This window comes from Opisthocomus hoazin, chromosome 4 (genome assembly GCF_030867145.1).
Source record: "Opisthocomus hoazin isolate bOpiHoa1 chromosome 4, bOpiHoa1.hap1, whole genome shotgun sequence".
Lineage (NCBI taxonomy): Eukaryota > Metazoa > Chordata > Aves > Opisthocomiformes > Opisthocomidae > Opisthocomus > Opisthocomus hoazin.
In genome coordinates this window covers 59232790-59255859 of record NC_134417.1, presented here as the reverse complement: position 1 = coordinate 59255859, position 23070 = coordinate 59232790, and the positions used below count along the sequence as shown (strand labels likewise).

The 23070-nt window shown below is 40.5% G+C and overlaps 1 protein-coding gene across 1 annotated transcript in view; it reads left to right on the top strand.

Annotated features, from left to right (window-relative positions):
• The window catches only part of DNAH11 (dynein axonemal heavy chain 11), a 69137-nt gene extending 49931 nt beyond the window's left edge, over positions 1-19206 (top strand). Inside the window, 5 exon segments of the mRNA XM_075417904.1 lie at positions 7518-7641; positions 8441-8578; positions 9907-9971; positions 18007-18168; positions 18976-19206. Of these exon segments, the coding sequence (XP_075274019.1) occupies positions 7518-7641; positions 8441-8578; positions 9907-9971; positions 18007-18168; positions 18976-19206 (720 nt within the window).
• The last annotated feature ends 3864 nt before the right edge of the window (positions 19207-23070 follow it).

Genomic DNA, 23070 nt, shown 5'->3' with positions numbered 1-23070 from the left:
GCTGTGCTTATTTATTATTTTGAGAGAGAAAGTCAGCATTTGTTTGGAGGGAGGAACAACTGTCTAGAGACTAGGTAGAATGAAAAAGAGCTTGAAGAAGCTCTGAATCAGACACTGAAACTGGTAGCCAAGCATCAGAGCAGGAATTAAAGAGAAAAATGAGGAAAAGATATAATATGGTCAGCAAATCTGGGTCCCTCTTGTAAAATCAGGGACATCTGGTCCTGGTTTTGGTTTACCTGCTGTCCTGTTCCTTGGAGTACAGCTCTGTTCTCTTCCAGAGTATTTTTCTTGCCTGCCCACCCCATGGATCATCATGAACTGTGAGCAAGGAGGCAAGGATTTGTCAGGTCTGCTGTTAATACTGCCCTGTATAACATGTGCTTGGTTTGATGGGGGTGCACTGGCCCATCACGCACATTTGCACCCATCCTGGTATGGAATTTTTTAAGGAAGGAAGTTTTGAGTGAAGTGCTGATTTTGTCAGGATAAACTGTGTTCTGTTTTCTTGAGTGGTGTTGCAAAACAGGGCCAATGAACACGTAAGATCCTGGCAGTGCTGATGCTTCACTGCATCCTGTACTGCACCAGGGTCTCAAACCATAACGAGTCACCTAAGTGTGCTAGTCAGCGGAGAGCAGACATTTGTTTTAATTACATGATGCATGCTTAGTTGGCTGGAGAACTTGCTAATTTATAGACATTCTGGTTCATGTTACAGACTATATAGTTGCAAGCACGATGTGTATTGGGTATCTACTCAGTATGATTAGCGCCTTTTAAGGGACACTAACTGATATTCTGCAGGGTGGCCTATTTTAATGCCAGATGACAGCATTTTAAAAAGGATATATATATTATGTTAACTTTAGGGCATTCTGTGTGCTACACACAAGTGTTTACAGCAACCAAATGATCTTCAACGTCTTTGGCTTCATGAATCAGAACGTGTCTATGGGGATAAACTGGTGGAAGACAAAGACTGAAATTTCTTTCATAAAATGATGATGGACGCTATGCACAAGTATTTTGAGGTATGTTGGTAGCTTCAAAGTATATTGCCTAATGCCAGCAATTAAAAACTGGGTAGTGAAAGCTGTTGTTTACTGGAACTGTAAGCAGCAGCAGTGCACTATCTTTTTATGCTCAGCCCACAGTGCAAGCATCTTCCTTATGGAGGAAAACCATGCACCAGAGTAAGTGAAAAGGGGAAATCAAGGAAGCTTCCCCCTTGAGAAGAATCAGAGGTGGTTATTCTTACCTTGACTGTAATGTTTGACTAGCAGAGGACTGTCAGTTATCTCTGTTGTGGTGTTGTTAGTAACTCAGAGCAAACACTGGAGCCTTCTCAGGAACGGGGATGTACCAACATATCTGTGGACGTGACTCTTTGTCTTTCACTGGATGTATGGAAACAAGTTGCGGTCTTTGTTTTCTGTTTCCTGGTTCTGTGGTTCAAACCACAAAAATAAGATACTTTCATTTTCCTTTACCAATTCTTCCTTTTGTATTAGTTTTCTTTTCCTGAATAGTTTGAGTACTAAGTGTGTGTAGGTATGTATATGTATGCATATATATTAAAACATTCAATTAAGTGATTTTTCACATAATTTTAAATTGCAGTCTCTCTTTGGGCTTCGGGGCATGTCAGTAAAACAGCAGGTACTTTTTGAACTGTGAGCACTGTTGGTTATCCAAATAAAAGTATCTGTTATCAGAATTAAACTATTAAACAGTTAAGACACTGTAAATTGCGAAACATATAAATAGGTATACAGGTTTTGTTTTGGTCTTTCTGCTATATGGGGATGAGGGATAATACAACCACCTGGTTTTCACAGTGGAAATACTGCAAATATAAGCCAGGACACAAGTATATTCCTTTGCCTTGATGTTCTCACGTAAGTTCTGTTATGTATGCCTCGTTTCCTTAACCTGTCATATGTAATGAAATATAGTACTTCTCAATATTGTTCATTGTATCAGACATGGCACAAGGAAGACAAAATAATGTCACATATTATGTAGTATTATTGCATATACAGTTCATTCTGGAATTAATGTGTGTTGGTGCCACTACCAAGGATGAACTAGCTAGTGAGGACCACAACACTGTTTCTACTTGCCCTTCAAAAACGCTTCGCTTAAATGCATGCTCATTTTGCAGCAGACAAAGCAGCAGAAACATGAACTCAAATGAACATCTTAAATGCATGTATATTTGATTTTTGAAAAAGAAAATAGTTTTCCTGACTGGCGGGGGAGGGGGGGAGGTGGGAAGGGATGGAGATGGAGGGAGTATTTGAATTTATTTGACAAAAAATGGAAACTGGAAAACCTCAGCTTTTTTTATAAGTCTTTTTTCCCCTTCCTTTCTAATTTCTATTTTCCAGTAAAAAAGGAGTGAAAAGAAATAGAATAAGGATAGGAATGAGGACACTCAAATGGGAAGTTTAAAATATTTGGGTGTGTTTGAACCTAGATTGAGCAGTGACTTCCTATCACAAAAAAAATGACTGTTCCTTAATTTTTTTCCTTGATTTTTTTCCTTAATTAGTTTAAACATGAACAATTAAAGATACAGACAGCTTTACTAATAATTTGTTTGGAGCTTGTTTGGACATATTGTGCAAATGCTTTGAGCCCATACTTGCACCTACTTTTAGTCTTTCAGGGCATAGATGCATGGGTACATCGATCACTACACTAATAGACTATTTTTCATGAAAACTTTTTCACGTGCTGTGTTTGGGGGATTTTTTAACTGTTATTTTTCTCTCTTACTGTGTGGTAGAATGTGGAAGACCAAGTGTTGCTGAAGTCTCCACTCATCTATTGCCATTTTGCAAACGGCAGAGCAGACCCTTGCTACAAGCCAGTGAGAGGGTGGGAATCACTGAGGAATATACTTGAGGAGTTCCTAGAAAGCTACAATGAAATGCATGCTTCTATGAACCCAGTCTTATTCGAGGGTGCCATGCAGCATGTCTAAGTGGAATATCTATAAAAGGAGCAAGTAGTTCATAATGATACTGCCAATGTTTGCATGAAGTTGTTGGTTTTTACTGTTCAGAGATGGTTGTGTTGGAGACTCACTCACTCTCAATGGAAGGCTTATGTGAGGCACCATAAGCAGTAGTTCTGCTAAATATACGTTATTGGTGCCATTATGGAAGAGTAGATTGTGGCTCATTGTTCAAGGTAACCTCGGTTTTGTTTGTTTAAACAGAGATTCGTTCTTTATTGCGCTGCACAGAAATAAGCACCACTTATTCTCTGAGGTTGGCAAGATAATCTATAACGCTGTAGATAGTCTGCCTTATCTTTAATTAGTTAATGATGTAACAGGCCTTTACAAGAAAAGTAATGTTTATCTTTATTTTCCAAGAAAGGGAAAGTTCAAAACAAGGACAAGTATTACCTTAAGTATATACTAAATGATGCCAATGCATGGCAGACTTGAAGTTGCTTTGCTGCCTAGCCCTGTACATTTTTAAACCTAAACCAGCCCAGACTTCTAAGTGTCATCACAGATTTTTTTTTTAAATTTGATTTTATTTATCAATAAATTTTTTCTATATGTATTCTCACCTTATCTCAGTTTAATGTAATTTGTTTTTCTCACGTCGGGCAATATCTTAGTATCCATCATGGCCCAAAATCTGTTTCTGTTTCTGAAATCTGATTAGCTACACCTGCTTTGTTTTCCAGCCAGTTTTCAGAAGATTTTGCTGAATAAGCGAGGCACAGATTTCATTGTTGCTTGCTCCTTGTCATTATTTATACTTTCTTCAACATGTACAGTCATTCTGGTCATGTATAATATCAGTGGTTTCCAGAAAGAGACAGAGGCCCATGCTGGCAGAGCTTAGTTTTGTTAAAGCAGTTTCTATTATTTGCAGTGTCAAATCATTTAACTTGGAACCTTTTATTCTCACTGAGTTGGACTAGGATTTAAGTGTCATCGTTTTTCACTTTGCACATGTTCAGGCAGGAGTTATTTGAGAGAAGGCACTCTTGACAAAGCAGTCTATTGTAGAAGTTTCTTTCCAAGAGGATTAAAAAAGAGCTTAAATTACAAAGATAATCATATGGATCTTTCATAGGGACTGTAGAATTTGTTCTGCTGATTTAGAGGTTGATGTGATAATCATCAGAATCGCAGACAGAAGCCTTCTCGGGTATCACTAGCATTGCTTGAAAATGTTGGTAAGCCATTATCTTCTCTCTGAAGTCTAGTGACTGAGAGCAGTATCCCAGTTTGGCAAACAAAGTGGCAGGGTGTCTTAGCCTTACAATTTGGCAGTCCTAGAAAAGCATATGTGAAATTAAATCCTGCAAATCTTTTTCACACCTTTTATGGGGTTTTTTATGGATCCATTGTGAAATTATGAATAAGGCTGACAAAGCTCTACAGTGAGGTCAAAGAGAACTGGCTTCCAGTAATGTTTTGGTTGAACAGGTTTCTACCTCTTTATTAGAAGCAACCAGATTAGACACATTATCCCTTTATTTCAGAAATTTCTCATCGGTGTTTTTTCAGAGATGATTTTTTCAGTGGCATGAGACATAAAGAGAATGAGGGTGTTGCTTTGAGGTTTTTTTTCATAGATACTTGGAAGAAAAGTGAAGCAAAAGGTGCAACGTACTGTCTCTAAACTCTAGTCTGCTGATATTAGGCTGTAATCCCTTAGAACCTACATCTGATTTTAAAAAATGAAATTCTGATAATAATTTTCAGATGCTTCTATAAATTATTAAAATATCAATTGCAAGAGATCTCTTTCAACGTCTCAAATGTAATTTTGGGGGGAAAGAATTACCTCAGTGCTCACATTTGAAAATTCTAGCAGCTAAATTTTGTTTAATTTTGGGCCAGATTTTCATCTGACCTCAATCATCCTATAATATTCCATGATCAGCAAATAAAAGCATGCCTTCAGTAGTCTGGGTTAGATATTCCAAGAGTGAATTAAAGTTTGACACATATTTTTCCTGAAGTTATTCATCATCCTTCAGCCTCTGAGGTGCAAACTGCCAGATGTGAAATTCTCATGTTCTCCTAAGGCCCAGTCAACCTCCCTTCAAGTTAACTAGGTCTTTAATCTGAGTCCAGTCAGGGTCCATCAGGATCTTGGAATGATGCTTTGGAGCAGCTCAATGTAAAGAACGAGCCACCAGTCAGCTCTGGTCATTGTAGAGGTCAGTGCAGACCTTCAATATTTGACAAAGGAAAACAGCTTTTCTTTCCACTTGCTCAAGTATTGGAAAGAAACAAAATGCTGACATGAAGATAACATACCTTTAGGTGTCAGGAGCACATTGCCACAATCACAGACAAAAAAAGACAGAAGTAAAAGAAAAGTTAAGAAAGCTTGATGCAATAAAAAAAAAATGAAACACTTGGCTAAGAAGGTTGTTGAAGTCTATGTAACGTTGTTGTGGTTTTTTGTCATCAGGTGTTGGATCAGTCATATCCTAGAAGCCCCTAGGGGTTATGCACTTCTAATTAGAGTAGGTGGTAGTGGTAAACAAAGCTTGTCAAGGCTGGCAGCGTACATCTGCTCCCTGGAGGTTTTCCAAATCACACTGAAGAAAGAGTACGGGATCCAGGACCTTAGGGTAAACAAATAGATATTGAGTCTGTTGAGTCTGCTACTTCAAGAATGCATTGTTTCCTTGTTACACAGGCTTGATAAAATCACAGGTGAAGCAGTGTAATTTACAGTTAACAACCCCTGTGGTTCCTGTGGTTTCCAGCTCTACCTCTCATTCTCTGAAAAATTAGTGGTGAAAAGGTATTTTAGTGTCTGTTTATATGATTCACAGAATTTTGGTACTTTCTCCACTTTTTCCAAGGCAGCTACTCAACACATACAAAGATGTGGTTGGAGTTCTGGTGTTTAAATTTAGCCATTTGTTACAAATTTGTGCCTGTAATTCCATGTGTATTGATTTAGTGGAAGAAAATTCATGTAGGTGAACACCACACAAAATTTTGTCCTTGTGGCATGGGAGTCATTTTATTGTTATATTGTTTATGCAAAGATAAAGAATATAGTTGAGTGAGGTGCTCCATCAGGCTTACAGACTTTATGACCTTGCAAGGCTGAGCCCTATCTATGTGAGCAAACAGGGAAGGAGGGAACATTTTCTTCCTCTTCACTCCATGTGGACAACAAGCGATGCTTCTGAATCTCAGACGAGGCTAAATGAGGAACTGATTATGGCCAAATTTGGTAGATGGTGGTCGTCCCCAAAAAGCCCTTCAGTTAGCCTTGGGCCAAGGCCAAACCACCACAGTGTGTGCAGCTCAAGACATGAGTTTCAAGAGTGAGGTACATGCTGTTCTGTTTTGGAGAAGTGCTGAGTGTTCTTCAGCATCTTACGTAGTGTCTAACTTGTGCTCTCCTTCCCTGGGCAAATGATGTGCAGTGTAAGATGTGGGCTCAAGTAGTCATTTCCCCCATGCTGTTTCCAAGCAAGGAAATTTCTTCACCTCTGTTAACAAGCCCGGGGATTTGCTTTCTGCTAGACCATGGGGCAACTTGTTCATATCAGCCAGTATTGGCCTTAATCTGTGTTCCGAATGTGACCACACTGGAATGCAACTTATGTATGTTGTTTTTTTTCTGGAACCCAAAGCCGAAAAGCATTCCATGTTTGTACCACTGCTAGCACAATGGTCCCATACCATGTCTCTCTCTGGGCCACCCTTGTGTGAAAACAAAAGTAACAATGCACTACTCAGTCTCTTTTTGTTTGTTTGTTTGTTTTGAAAAAAACAGTTTTGCAGAAATAACACAGTTTAGAATGGATCTGACTCTTCAGTGCAATTCTCAAACGCTATTGGTATGGCTATGGCTGTTCTTGCTGGGGACTTTCATGGCTGCAAGATCCCTTTTTTAGTACATTCACGGGGGGATTTCCTTGATTAAGTAGTCCGTTTTGATCTTTATCACTAGGTCATGTCAAAACATGCCTACAAATATCTGAATGGTGGGTGTCAGGAGGATGGGGCCAAGCTCTTTTCAGTGGTGCCCAGTGACAGGACAAGGGGTAATGGGCACAAACTGAGGCACAGGAAGTTCCGTCTGAACATGAGGAGGAACTTCTTCCCTCTGAGGGTGATGGAGCACTGGAACAGGCTGCCCAGGGAGGTTGTGGAGTCTCCTTCTCTGGAGATATTCAAGACCCGCCTGGACAAGGTCCTGTGCAGCCTGCTGTAGGTGACCCTGCTTCGGCGGGGGGGTTGGACTAGATGACCCACAGAGGTCCCTTCCAACCCCTACTATTCTGTGATTCTGTGATTCTGTGAAAACCTCAGTGCTTGATATTGAAACTAGAGGCAAACTACTTTTCTGTTGGGATGTTGTGCAGCAAATTAGAGATATGTAAATAAAATGGGAAAAGTAAGGAGAAGTCAGCAATGCATTGCCATCCACTAACATGCATTTCACACTTTTTCTGTATCAATGTTTTAGCAGAGTATGAGTGATTGCCTCCTTTCCTTACAGGTAGATCTTGCCAGTTTGTACATCGAGACTGGTGCCAAGAACATGCCCACAGTGTTTTCGCTGACAGATGCCCAGGTTCCAGATGAACGCTTTCTTGTGCTGATTAATGACATGTTGGCATCAGGTGATTAGACCAACACATTTTTTGAAAGATCTTTTCCAATGACAAATGATCTGTGGTTTCACTGAACTTTAAAAAGATTATTCCTCTTTCAGGTATTTGTAGGGGGAGCTTTTAGAGAGGCCAAGTCAACTCATCCAACTTGAGCATTGAGTCTAACTTGCTTAAGAAGTCATTGCCCGCTGAGGAGATGACTTGCTAACGCTTATTGTGCAGAAGTGCATTGATTTGTGGAGAGATGAGAATCTCTCTTTGCCTAAATGCCATGTTTGCTTTAATATGATTTCACGGATTTCAAGAAATATCCTTGTGACTGCACAAGTGTAACAGACAGCTATGCAGTTTCACCCATGTTTTGAAAATTAGAGAATCTGGATTCTGATTGTGGGGATCTGGAGATAGGATGGAAGAAAAATGGGAATAATACTATTCTGTACAGTTGAACGGCATCTTGAAAGTTTTTTTTTAAATTATTATTTATTTTTGCAACCAGACTGGAAAACAATTTTCTAACAGCCTATAAAAAATGAACCACTGTGCTGAGGGATATGCAATTTATGAGTGAACTTCCTATCAGGGCAAATATTTTTGTCTTTTTTTTAGTTTCCTCTGCCTTATAAAAAGAATAGTTCTTTTTAGGTGAAAAGGTGTGATGAACAGGAACAAACTGTTTCTTTACTTGATCTATCTATTATCATAGCATAGCTCTAGTTCTGCACCTAAACCCCATTGTACTGCGTAGATCATTTCTCAGGTTGCATTGTGTCAGGCTTCCCCTAACTACCCCTTGGTATTTTCACAGGAGAGGTTCCAGATCTGTTCAGTGATGAAGATGTGGATGGCATAGTTACAGGAGTCAGAAAAGAAGTCCGAGTCCTGGGCCTGATGGACATCAGAGAAAGCTGCTGGAAATTCTTCTTGAGTGCGGCTGCAGTTAAAAGTAAGGCATATCTCAGGGGAGAGAGGCAGTACTGAACTGGTTAAAGTTACAGCATATTTCAGTTGTCTTATAACGCCACGTATGTTGGCATACTTCTCTTGAAAGACATCCTCCCCAGCGTGTGACACCGAATTTGCCTCTCTCACGTTACCCCTGTAGTAGCCTGGCTACTGAGTTCTGTCTGTTCACAGGAAAGTCACATAGCTGCTTTGCATCTAGTTTCATCATCTTAGGTTTTGAATAGAACAACGCATTTCAGAGAGAAGTGAGATGCTGATGAGGAGCTAGTGGTGCAGTTAGTGCAGTTGTAAATATGTTCCCTAATTACACGTATAGTAATTCTGAATTTCACAGTATGTGTTAATCCTTTCTACTTTTCCTATGCCATTTGAAACTGGTAAAATACAAATATCCACGTAGCTGTTTTCAGCTCAAAAGCTGTTTAACAATACAGGCTCATATGATACCGCAATTGCACCAACTATCTCTCTTAGAACTCCATTTTAGAGGTAATGTTGTTGAGGCTGGCTGTAGTTACCTTCTGAAAGCTGGAAAGCAGAAGTTGGGAACACTGGTTTTGCAGTGGAATCTTTAGGAATTTTTGATTTATGCAGGCTTCAATTTTATACATCATCTGAAACATGTATGTAGCTGATAAGAAAATTGAAGGTCTGAAAACCATTAAAGCTTTAGAAAGAGAGTGTTTTGGAAGGAGTATATGCCCCATACTTTGTGTATTATACTGATCTGTTTGATTGGGGATGAGAAGAGCCTTCCCATAGCAGATTATTCCACAGTAGTCTTCTGTGCGGGCTTTTTCTGCTGCTTCTGAAGTGTTTAACCACCACTGACCTAAAGATCATTCCCATTTGGTTATGAGATTTTTTTCAGGTTCTTACACTTTGTAACATACCAGTTTCTCTTTTTTTTTTTTTCTCATCTTCTCTCTTTTTCCTATCCTGCTTGAGTTTTGCTGATGTTCCCTTCTATCTCTAATTTTGTTGCCATCACTTCTGTCCCTCCACAAATTTCTTCTGTAACTTAAAGGCTGGTGGACACTTGTATGGGATCTAGTGTGACAAGTTTTCACTTTTCCAGACTTCAGTGACACAGTCAATAGTGGTGCTTACCTTCTGTGTATGTATTTCTAGACAGTGCTATTTGTCTCTGTTTCATGACTATTGCATTTGTGTACATTTTTTAAGAAAAGACAGGAAAAAAATACAATGTCTAATATCTCTCTTCATTTTCTTCTTTCCCATTTCTTTCCCTTTGTGTTTTCCTTATTCCCCCAACAATTTCTTCTTTTTCTTTTCTTCTTTTTTAAGGGCTTTTTGAAAGCCAGCTTTCAAACACCTTTTACCTTGCAACCATTTCACCAGTCCCCCACTGTGTAAATTAGCACTTCTGGAGGCAAGAACAGGAGATATCTATTCAAGTTGCAGGCAAGTAAAGTAGAGACATTATAGTACTAAAGAAGACACAAATTTCATGAGTTAACACACTGGCAGATATCTGTATGGACTTTTAGTTAGTGCTGGGTGACCTATCGCCTCCTCCTTTTCCTAGCTTTGAAGAGTTAAAGACTAATAAAATATGAAAGAGAACAAAAGGGAGAATTTAGACAGTTTCAGTTAAAGATTAGTGAAGTGATATAGTCTCATTTTTCAATTTCGTTTTAAAAACCCAGCACCCTACGTTAAGCCACATTTCCTTTGTGCTTGCCTGGCATCTTATACCCTACAGTTCTGTCTGCGATGAGGAATCTGTAGCTCAGGAACCCAGACTACACGCTGTGATTCCTTGAACTGTCATAGCTCTTTGGTTTTGCATTGCTTTTGTTCTGATTGTTTTCAGTCTGGAACTTGCGATCAATCTTGCTGTTAACATACTGAGAACATGCCATGTATATAGATGTAAATTTATGCCAGTGTAAGTTGGAAGTATGTCAAAGACAGTGGATTGCACCATTATAAAATATGGGCCCACAACTGAAGTGTGTGCGAGGACATGTATGCACCTGAGGATTTCAAAAGCTTTGGTGATGAATGATGAAATAAATTAACAGGAAGAATGCTGCTTAAGCAAACAAAGCTGATGGCCAGACATTGTGAATAGGAATGTGCTGACAGTGCAAAGGCATGGCATTGCATAGGCTGAGAAGTTTCTAAGGTTCACAGTGGTTTACTGAAGCTCCAGAAGTTTTTCAATATCCCGAATGTCTGTGCGGTAATCACTCTTAAATACTCTGCCCATTACCAAAATTTTTTGTGAAAGTAAAGGCCAGAAGAAGCACCTATTTCTCAAAAGCATGGATACGAGACATGGCCAGTCAGTCTTGCTGTCTTTGGAGTCCCATCTGATTTTATTTTATTCCTTTCATTGTGGTAACCTTTCAGCATTTTCCCAAAAATGGGAACGCCGTGCTTAAATGCCTTGCAACCCACATCCTACACAAACATATTCTTAAATGTACTCTTTCCAGTAAACAGGCTTTCTACAGCATTTCATCTTTGCTTGTTTTCTGAGTTCTATATTTCCTACTAGCTCATCTCAGTTTCCTCAGCGCTCTTAAACATTACTATATATTCTAAAGCCACATGTGTTACATGGCTTTTCTTCTGAACTGAACCTCTGTGACTTAGTCCCTGTGCAACCAGTTGTCTTCATAAACTGCGATTTCTACTACAAATACTTACTCCCATTTCTTGAACAAGTTTCCTCATTGTGTATTTTCCTCATGTTTCAAAGTTTACAGTCCCTCAGTGGCCATTGTGAAGTCCTAGCATTAAGAACCGTGTTTGCTGGTTTTAGGGGGAACCTATTTCTCCAATTTACTTCCAATAGGCAGATTTGGCTGGACCACTTTAGTCATTGCATCCTTACAATGGTCTTCTCCTTGCACAGTCCTGTCAGTATTTACCTAGTTTCCCATTTTCTAAGGAACTCAGCAGTAAAGCAGTTTCACGTTTCAGCCACAATTAATGTCAAACATAGGCAGGGCATGTGCGCTGCATCACCACAAGCAATCTTGTCCATATTATTACTATTACTTTGCTTTTAAATCATTTCCAAGTCTTCTTTCATCAGGACACGTTAGCATTTTCCTAGTGGTCTGTTTCACCACTGACAGAACACTGCTTTTATCTGTGAATCTGAGAGGAACTTGTGCAGCCCCATCACAGCTCAGCTTTTGGCCAAGCCTCATGGTTTTTCCTGCGAGGGTACAAATACACATGCCTATCAGCCTGACTGCTTTAATCCCAGCCAAATAGAACCACGTTCTTAGGGTTTCTGCTTCCATGTTATACTAATGCCAGACGTGATTATATTTGTCTGATTCAATGGGAAATACGGGTTCAACTGATCATGCTGTCTCTCACTTGATCAGTCTCACCTCCCAACTAGTTTCTGAACTCACCAACCAATTGCCACCAAGGAGGAAGGTGGATGAGAGATAGACGGACACAGTTACTACCCTACCACCGAATGAAGGCTCAGTTATGTCATCAGGCAGCCAAGAAGCTATGGAGGATTCCTAAGTTCTGTAGCACACAAACCAGCCGCTTCTGCAGTTGGCAGGCTCTTACAGAGTTCCTGTTTCTCTATGAAAAGCTACAGACTTTTCTCATTTGGATGTCAGCCATCTCTTCTTGAGTACTCAGAGAGCTGATTTTTAAGGATACTTCTATATTAGTAAATTTATGAGGTGTATTTTGTGGTCCTGAGGACTAGTGGCACAATATGGCTGGCATCCACGTGGCTTAGCTTTTCCCTTGCTCCGCTCATCAAATGATGGTGGCAGCATAGAGCTGGTTAGGAATGATTCCTTGTCTGTACAGCTCCTTACTCCTGCTGCAACACTGCTTAGTTTCACATGGGAAAACCAAGCAAGCAAGTGTGATAACACTTAAATAGGACGGACCCTGTCAGACCAGTGGTCAAGCGTGTGCCAAGGTGCTCTGTAGTTCATTAGTATTAAGATATACTGTTGTCTGTCTTGCTCTGTTTGAAGCACTCAGGGAACCTAGAGAGCATGCATATCTGAGATAAGCAGGAGGAGGCTGAGCTGAAAAATATAGTGTAGAAGGCACATCTGTAGTGAGTGTGACATGTGAGTGTGAGGCTCAGATGGGACATATGAGAAAAGAGGGGTTTTGTGTTCTTAGGAGTGGTGAATGCTGCATGGAAGTTGATATTAATTTCACATGATACCAGTTCTTTTGTCCACACTGCTTGTCTTCATTACTGAGTTGTGCAAATTTAAATCTTAAAAATGTCAGATGAAAGACTCTGGCATAGTCCCTCTCAAGCCAAATTTTTTTCAAAGAAAGGGATGTATCTGTCTTGGAGAACTTCCTAAGTTTTTCTAATTCTATGTGAAATACCCTCACTGTAATATTTATATCCTTATTGTCTTGCAAGAAATAAAGCATTTCTTACACGGAACACTTCCTATTCCTTTTTTTTTGTTGTTGTTTCCTCTGTCAAATTAGACTGTAGTTTGTGGCCTGGACAGAAGATAAATGTTTTCAAAATAAGACCTCCTTGCTCAAGCAAAGGTTGCTCAAATTGTAGTCAGTAATAATAACCCATTTTTCCTCGCAGCTTTCTTGTTATCAGATCACATGGCATCTTCAGTATTCTGCGTGCAAAGCAAGCAGTGTATAAGGTCCTTTATAATATTGGGAATTCACTGGTGGGAATGGAAATGAACCCTGAAAACGTGCCGCATCAAATCCTTGCCTGATGTGACTTTACCAAACTTCTCTAAAGCTAAAGGAGATAGAAAGGTTATGCCATGATGAGGATCTGGTTACCTGCTTTTTATGACTACTTTTTCAAGTATGTGATATATCCTATTTTTTGATGTCCACAAAAATAATTAGCAAAGACATAGTTATCTAATTAGAGTGTTACATTATAGCTATGGCTGTGCTGGTGTTTCCTGCCTAACAATACAATATAGCAAAAATCACTCAGTTGTAACTTCAAGTTTTAGAGAAAAGTAATGGAAATTTTAAACAGTGTGTTTCAATTTGAGTTCTAAATCCCGCTGTTCCTAGAAGTAATTTATTAAAGGGTTGAGAAATTGTTCTTCTAAACTTCATCCTGTCATGATAATCTACAAAGTTTGTGTGTAGGCAACTGATTTTACCTCTGGCTACCTTTAAATTGGATTTAATTGTTTCTCTTCATTTTCTGCAAGGTTTCTAGAACTCAGATCTGCTGCTGTTCTCTTTATTATTAGCTTCTGCAGATCCTCTCATCTAGTCCCATTTTTCTTAGCCTTCATAGCAGTTGTTTTCAAGTGTTACCTTTTGCTTTGTAATCTGCACTTGTGAAATAACAGCTAGGTATTTGAATATGACTGCATTGCGAGCAAAAGACTGTTGTATCTCTACTTCACGTGTATTAAGTTCACCTGCCTTTAAACTAGTGGTTTTCAGGGATGTTATGACAGTTGAGTCCAGGATACTTACTCAAGTATATTTCCTTTTTCTTGGTTGGGCTTTCCAGCTGCTTAGTCCTGGTAAGACTAGTGTGCGTCTGGTACTTCTTGCCAAGACTTCCACTAGGACCTGCTTACCACGGTTAGCAAGTTGTGCTAGATGCGCTGTTGCTTCAACCATTTCTCTCCTGTCTGTCTTCACTTGTCACTGTTCACCTCCTGTTCTGCACTCATTTATTATGGAAGCTAACTGTTGAGAGGTTTTTGTGTCCTATGGTTATCCGCAGGAGCTCCAGTAGTACTGTACTGGATAAACATGAGATTAGAATAAAGAGTAGAACATACTACTACTAGAATGTACTCTTTAAAACTTTCAGAAATATTTTTGGAGGGGTGGCCAAGGGCAAGGAGAGAACAGATGAGTATGGATATGACTTAGTAAATCCAGAATTTAGATGTTAGCATAGATTTAAAAGTAAATAATCCTGAAAAGTCGGTATTATCTCCTCAGGGATCCACAACTCATATAAACTATTGCACCTTCTTATATATAGAAGTAGTCCTTTTAAACCACTCCTAACAAATGACATTGGTTAGAGCAAGCACCTTCTCCCCTAAAGTTCATCATAAGATTGATGTAAATAGGGCATAAATAGTACTCATTCCATACAAACAATTTTTTAATATTTAGGGAGGATAAAATATTACTTAGGGTACAAGATTGAGGAAAGCACTAAATTCTGTTTTGTGTTTGGCAAATGGTCCAAGACTTTGATTTGGTCTCTTCTTACAGTCCAGAAGTTAGAGACTTGAGTCCAAATATGAGCAATATGAGCAGTGTAGGAGGGTGTAGAAGAAGTAACTTGTAGCAAGGCTGTGTACTATTTGCAGCTTTAAAGGTGTGATAGGTTCAGTTTGGCACCACTGCTATAGCAAGGGTGCTTGTGAGAAGCGCATCAAAGCGGGGACAGATATCTCTAGGCTCTCCATTACCACTACTACTATAGCAGGGACAGCATGCAGATTTGAGAAGGTGGCTGCTAGAGGAATAAGACAGGAGAAAATGAGGTGCCCCAGGCATCAGCATGCTCATCATGCCTCTGATACTACAGCTGAACATAGAATTTTATCAGAAAGTGAGGTGACATGAATGAGAGGGAGAGAGAATGTCTAATTGAAGGCTACATGGTAGAACACAGAAGAAATTTCAGAAAACTCACATAAGCATCCAGTGTCTTTAAGAACTGCGAAACAGACCTAGCAGATTCTTCATGTATGTTTCTTCTCTGATTCAGAGTTTTGGGATGGAGACCATTTATTCTTGCATTCTTTCGATTGTTTCTTTGGTGTTTCCCCTTCTTTATTGTTAGCTTGATAAAATTTTTCTGTAAATTCCAAGATCTTTCTGTGATCTTTGTGCAGTTTTAGTGTAGTTTTCATCACTTGGCTAGAATGGATTTCTACGTGGATATTTCTGCCCTTTGCCTCTTTGTGCTGGACACATTTGAAGTAGATGACATTTTCTTCTGTAACTTAGACCAGCTTGCTCATTGGCCTGTCTTTTAACATCCCTGGACAACCTGGATTCTGTTGTGGTTTTGCATGGGTGTCTACATTTCTGCCTTAATTCTTGAAGATGGGGGAGAACATTATCTACTTGCAAATATGAGAACACGCACTGCTGTTTTCAATTCTTGCAGGAGTCAAAGGTCACAAGTGATATAAAACCAGTGGTTTCTCTTGCTGACATATTCTCAAGTACTTCCTAGACAAACATGCAAATTGCTTGTGGTTAGCAGAATTTTAGGTTCATATAAGAGGTATTTTTCTCTGACAATAAACTAGTTCAGTAGGGGGACCAGAAGAATGACAGCAATTCAAATCTCTGTTTTAATATGAAATAGTCCTCTACATCCCACTCCATGAGACAGAGAAAAAAGGTACTACAAGATCTCGTAGCTCTGGGAAACTGGCCAGCATGTTGGAAATGGAATAGGTACTAGTGAATACCCTCCATTTAGAAACAGAAAGAAGCAAATGGATTAAAAAATAGTAGAACATGCAGTTAATTCACAGTGCATCCTAAAGCATGGACTTGGGGACTCTAATTTATTGAATATTTATGGTTCACTCACCAGTAGATATTTCAGTGAATTCTTCTCTATTTTATGCTCCATTTAGTATTCTAGTCTGCATCATTTCTCTTCCTGTCTGTCACAATATGGGAGATTATCATTGCTTCTGTTTGCCTTCCTTGCTTCTTCCTCTTAGCCTTATTCAGTTCTTTCTATTTCATTCTTTTAAGATTGTTTCACACGTCTTCTGCCTTTCACTTTTTCTGCTTCCACCATGGCTCCCAAAAAGAAGGGACCACTTGTGCTTTTCTTGCTGTTACACTTGGCCATATCACACCCTTCTGAAAACGGTGTCATTGATCTGAAGCCTTCAATAGTCTCAAAATTCCACTGAGTCTGTGAAACCATGAGGAAAAAGATTTTGTGAGATACAGCCTGACCAGTGCTTGCGATCAGAGACCATTTCTTAATTGATTTTGCTAAAAAGGGTGGGAGTAAAAAAAGGACATAGCCTGTGGTTCAGCATAAACCCCAAGCTTTAAAAAGTGCATAAATGTCTCAGGAAACAGTTTCTCTTCGAGAGGGTTTTCTGAATGGTGCTAAAAGATTTTCTTGTTTTGACTTAGTTCTACCTAAACTCACTCATCTTTGCTCATAACTGAAGGGTCATTGCAGAAATTGTTGTCTTGCGTTTTCCAGTGCAGAGGTGTACTTTTAGAAATTATGAGATAGTAGCAAGTCTTTTCCATTTTCCGTGTATTCTTTCCAGATATCACAGAAGCTTTTTCCACTGTTGCTATCTACTCATCACTTTCTTTCTCCTCTCTGACTGCTTTAAAACCCAGTGAAGTGTTGTCCCGGGTCAGCCTCCTCCTTCCTTCACTCATTTTTTCCTTCTTTTCTTTCAACTTTCTGCTCTTCTTCCTTTTTCATCCAGTTTCTCTTAATAGTTAATGTCAATTCCCAATTACTCCAAAAGCGGAATAAACCTGTCGCTTCCCTAGCATGCCTGGCCAGGCTCTGTCCTGGCTCTTGTGGCTGTTGGGGAAACGATAATCTGTTCTGATACAATTTGGGAATTTTCTATTGGAATTGACAATATCGATGTGATATGGTTCGAGAAGCCCTGTACAGCAAAAACAGCTCACTTAGTAAGAAGCATATAGGAGAGACTCCAGTCCTGTCTGAACACCATAATGTCTGTCATTTTGCTAATGAGCTGAAAGCAAACACAGTGGCCAAAACATGTGCTAATGGCAGTAAGTAGGTCCACAGATACGACTGAGAGACTAGAATAATGCTTCCTTCCCAAATGTCAGTTGCTTTGGGTAGGCCTGGTGATACTAACAGCCAGTCACAGATTTATTTATTTTTCTTTGACTGTTTTAACCTACCCTTGTTTCGACATTCCTTTCCACTTTTGTAGAGAACAGTCCCTAAAACTTCACATACAAACCAAGATCCAGATCTCCTTTTCTTCCCGTTCCTCTCCCAGGGTTGTAGTGCGTATTGAAGTGGCAAGACGTGGCTTGAATAGATTTAGCAACTCAAGAACCGGGTTTGTGTCACCGTGACCAGCTGAATGTGCACCTTCCGGCTGTCTGCGTGCCAGCCAGGCCCTGTGGCTGCATTATTATTTATAGCTACCAAACCGAGTAACTTGACACCAACGTGGAGAGAGGGGAAACAAGCTGCAGCTATGCTATGTTTGTACAGTGGAAAGGGACTAAAATCTATTTGCCCAAGGTAGCCGACAAACTTCATTAGCTGCCAAATTTGGTTTGGAGCCTCAGCTGTGCGCTGGCTGGCGCCGGACCATGGTTCGTTGCGTGCCTTTCTTTGATCGCCTCGACTTGCCGTGTGATTCTTTTCTCTCTCTTTTCCCTCCCTCCTCTCCGCAGATCGTTCTGTGTTTCTCTCCGGCCGGTGCCACGCTGCGAGCGCGAGCTCGGAAGTTCCCAGCCATCGCTAACGGCACGGCTATTGACTGGTTTCGTGAGCGGCCGCGGGAGGCCCTGCGCTCCGTCAGCAGGAGGTGCATTGAGGAAGCCGAGGGGGTCGAGGTACAGAGTTTCAAGCTCCTCAGTCTTCTGAGAAAGCAACGGAGATCATTGAAAGATCAGTAACTGAATAAGCTGAAAAAAAACAATGCTCTTTTTTACTCCTTCTTGCATACCCTTGCCTTCGGTGTTGTTCAAGCTCACCCCTGCTAAAAGCTGAATTTTTATGGCGCGTCACTGCCCAGTTCCTTCAGCAGAGTTCAGAGAGCTAGCACAGGCAGAGAAGGGCGGGGAAGAGAGGCAAGTAAATCATAGCACTGTCTTTGCAGAACCCTTCAATTCCAGGCTTTTCAGAGATATGGGAGTTATTTAACCCTTTTCAATACGGCTAAAAATATTCACTAGTGCTCTAGCAGGTGAGGCTGAAATATTGCAGTACACGGTCCAGACTAACTAAAGAAGAGTTTTCCCTCTGTTCAGCAATGAAACAGGTGAAAATTTCCCCTGTGACCACATGGCAAATGCATTTGGAGTGTTAATATCTGAGCGATCATTCTCTTTTTGTTCCTGATTGATCTTGAGCGTGAATTGCTTGTTTTCAGAAAAAAAACCACAAATCATGCGTTAGTGCGTTTCCTTCCAGGGAAAAGGAATATTGTCATATTCTGCTAAGAGTTCTAACAAGCTGCCTCTGGTGTCCCGCCCAGCGCGGGACAGCACTGTCCAGCTGGCAGTGAGACTGCTCAGGCGTTTGCTGGCGGAGCAATTCACGGACAGAGAGCCGGGAAGGATTTTCTGTCTCTCCGCAGCGGGGGTTGCAGTCGTTTCGTTCTGGAGCGCTGTTGCATTTGGGACCGTTTATTTGTGTAGGGGATTTGTGCCCACGAGAGGCTGAGGATGTCCGGGAAGGCCCAAGCAAAAGCCGCGGAGTCGAGGGAGCCGGGGCAGCCGGCAGTGGTGCCCGGGGCCGGGGCGGGGGGCGGCGGGGCCGGCGCAGGTAGCCGCTCTCCGGAGGCCCGCGAGTGCCCCCTGTCGGTCTGCGAGGGAGGTGTTCGCAGATCCGTGGCGCTCGCCCTCTCGGTCGGCACCGCCTGCTGCTGACCGGGGTCCGAGGCGTCGCTGGGACAGCTGTGGGTCTCCGCCGAGCTGTGGGGCTGTGGCAGCCGCCGGCCTTAACTTTTAATGTCATACCAACTTACCGATTCCCGTTGGTTCGACAGAAACGGATAGGATTACGTGGAGAAAAGAGAACCGAATTTGTTTTGGCTTTTTTTTTTTTCAGATCCTTAACTAATTGTATTTTGCTGCTTTGAAAATACATGTGGTCATCAGAATTTAGGCTCTTAATATTGAAACCGTTTTGTGAGTTGTTTTTCGTGGTTTTTTTTTTAACTTAAGGATTATGTTCCTGTATAATTCCTTTTGTGGATAGTTAGGAAAGCTTTCCACTGATCCGAGCAGCTGTTGATGAGTCTCTTTGGCACGTGGGTGTTAACTGCTCCTGGTAAACATCTTTCCTGTTCAGTTCCCAGCAAGCGAAATAAATGGCAACTGACAAAATGACGTGACACTTTGCTGAGAGTGAGTTAAGGTTTCTATGTCAGCAACGCACATAAAGCAGTGCTGGGTGTCTGAGTCACGTCTGTGTGTGCAGCCGACGAGAAGACCAACAGATAAGAGAGCAGAATGCAAAAAATATTAGGAGGAGACAGGGGAAGGATTTGAAAGTGATGGAAAATATGAACCTAGAACAGAGGTGTTGAAATAACAGAGAAAATATTACAGTGTTGTCAGGGGGAAGAGAAGGGGGACTTAACCAAGAGAGACAGAAGAGAAGCAAAACTGAGCCAGAAAGGTAGGAGACGTGTACAGCAAAGAGTCTGAGGAGGAGTAAAAGGGAGGTGAATGGAGAACGATCGCAGAAAAATAGTTAGTAAAGGGAGGGTGGACGGGAGAGTTGCAAAGGTGTATTATGATATCAAAAAAATGAGAGGGGCTGGGTGGAAAAGGACCACCCTGCGGAAGAGGGAATCTTAGCAGCAGTCTGCCATCCCCTCTCTGTCAAAGATTTATGGGAGGTGGTCTCTTCTCCTTCTCTCATCTCTGGTGCTTGTGTGTTAATACGTCGTTTCACTTGCTGCATTTTAGATCTTTCAGGAAAGCATCTTGTTTGTTATTAGTAGAGAAATCTTGTTAGCCAGGGCTCATGTATGCCTGGACTTCTGAAACATACCGTGATCATGCTGTCCCTTATGATGAGTGCTGCGAGGTCTATTACTGAGTAATTATTTTCGCAGCATTGACACTTAGCTCCTAATTGTCCTTTTTCAGAATTTCCAAAATTACAGCAGTAGTAATTGATAGATTTTTTTGCTCATCACTTTATAACCATATTGCAAATTATTTTTAATTAGGATAGCTTGAAGTTAAGCTAATGATCTCTTTTCTTCCTCTTAAAAGATTAATATAAATATGATATCCTATCCCCATTGCTTTAATAAAACCTGGAAACTTTCTGGGTTTATATGGTGAAAGAAAACCATAAAAAATTCATGGTGATTGTGGGAGTTGAGGAGGAAGCCTTCAATTCTCCATTTCTTTATCTTCAAACCAAGTCTAGGTACTTTTGTGGATGAGACAGCTTATCCAGGGAAGAAGGGGGGCAGATTGAGCTCAGCAGGGAAATGGTGAACTGCAGCATCAGTATGTGCTATGAAGGATGCTGTGAACGTCCCTTCTGCCCTGTGTGAAAGTATCTGAACAGAAAGAACAAGTGATCCTCCTTAATTATGGTGCCAGTTGAAAGCAAGTCCCATGAGCCCCTTTTCGCTTGGAAGGAGATTGGACAATGTGCAGGTTAAGAACAAGAGACAGTGGGTTTAGAGATATTTGGAGAGAAATGGAGAGTATCACAAATTTAATCAATTCGGATGTCTTTGATTTCTTGGGAGAAAAGAAAGGAAAAGAGCCCTCTTCTGTCTCAGCACTCAAATTGCTAAACTTACATTTAAAAAGAGCACAAGCAAAGAACACTGCGCAGTGATTCTGAAATCCACATACTGAGCTAAATGAACTTACAAAAGTGCCTCGTTTGGTATAAAATATGACCTATGGTATTTTGAAATAACGTCTGTCTCCAAATTTAAAGTGACTCAATCTCTCTTTCTTACTTTCAGCTGGTTTCACATATCAGCACTGAGTACAGAATAAAAGAGTCAGGATTGTTTAATCCATCCCTTTGAAAATAACAGCAACATACACCTCTGCCACGTCCTTTGAGTATTTTGCTGTTGCTGCCTTGCATGCTGCTCCTCCGCTGCTTAGCACCAAATGGCGCACACTATTAAGCATACCAAGAAGAAATTCTTTAGGCTTTCAGTTTCTCATACTCCATAGTATTTTGCAACATGTGGTACGGCAAAGAAGAAGCCTGAAGTAATTTTTTTCTTTTTTCGCTTTCTTCTTTTGCCTCTTACAATCCCCCTTTCCTCCCCCCCCCCCCCCCTCCAAGTGGCTTGGGTTTATTCTCATTTTTTATAACTGCCTGCAGGATGCATTCAAGTTCAGTGGCATTGGTCTTTCTTGCTCTTTGCTTGGTGTGTTTCAGCTAGCTCAACTTAACTGCAAAGGTCTAAGATTTATCAATTTGGTAATGACTAATTTACATAATTTACTCATAACTCACTTTGGGATTTTTTGTGCATGCTTAAAAGTCAGTCAGCCAAGGCCTAGAATAGAGACTGGATAAGAATGAACAGACTTCAGCCTTACATTTGCTTTCAGCTTGCATATAGACTTATTGCTCAGATGTCTTTAAGACTATTGAATGGGTTTGAATCGTAGCAGCCTAATCTTCATTACTGGCTTCAACCTACTTTATGCTTTCTAGTGAACTCTGGTTAAATCAGATTTTGTTACCGTATCAACTCTTTTTTGTTTGCTTTTTCTTTTTTTTAAAGAAGGTTAAATTAGCAATAATAATTTCCTTTGCCTACAACCCTGAATGGGCATATACTGAAAAGTACAATGTAGTATTAAAAAAAAACCAAAAACCTGGAGATAAATGAATGGCAGAATAAATAATTTATGCTAATGAAATTACTGCAATTAGTAGTTCCACAATGACCCTTTTAAAAGCCACAGCTGTTAATGTCAGGAAGTGCTGTCACCACTGACCTTATCATAAGAGAAAGTGACAAATTGAAAATGCGGGGAAGACCAATCCTCAAAGAGGTCTGTTCGGGAACGATTAGTGTTTTCTGAAAACCAGTGTGAATTACAACCAGCTGCTCTCTGGCTCGGCGTGTCTCCCATGCTGTGCCATTTTGTTAAGCTCGATAACAATAGTTATTTTGCCCCATTGAGACAAGTTGTCTCGGGCCACTTCCAGCTCTACCGGAACCCACTTCTTCCCTCGCTGATTTACAAATGAAACTGTTGTTAGAGGGCTTTTCAGGGCTGCTGAGTAGAGACCTCTCATAAGGATCATGCGTAAGGAGGTTGTCTTTTGCTAGGAAGAGCTGTACTGCAGGGTGCATGTGTGTCACAGACAATGAAAAAAGGAGAAAAAAAGCTGAAACACATTTCAGTTGGAAGCCAAGCAGTGCTCAAATCTGCATAAAATGTCCATTCCTTCTGACTAGCCTTGCTTTCACAAACAATTTTTTTTTAAGATGAATTTATGGTAGCTTTGCCTCAACTAATGATGTTCAGTTTTTTTTCATTTGGAAAGCAATTTATTTCTGCTTTCCCTAAATGCAGATCATTCTTTATTTAGTCCTTGTTTTAATTTCTGTTTTTGTAATCGTAGGTGAAATAAGTATTCTTCTAAACCAGCTTTTAAAAGTCACAAGAAAATAATGAGGTTTCTCACTGAGAAAAATGGCAAGTCTTTTTTCATCAACCTGATTGTAATATTAATGATGTAGGCTTAAAACATTTAACTGCATCAACAGCCACTCGTGA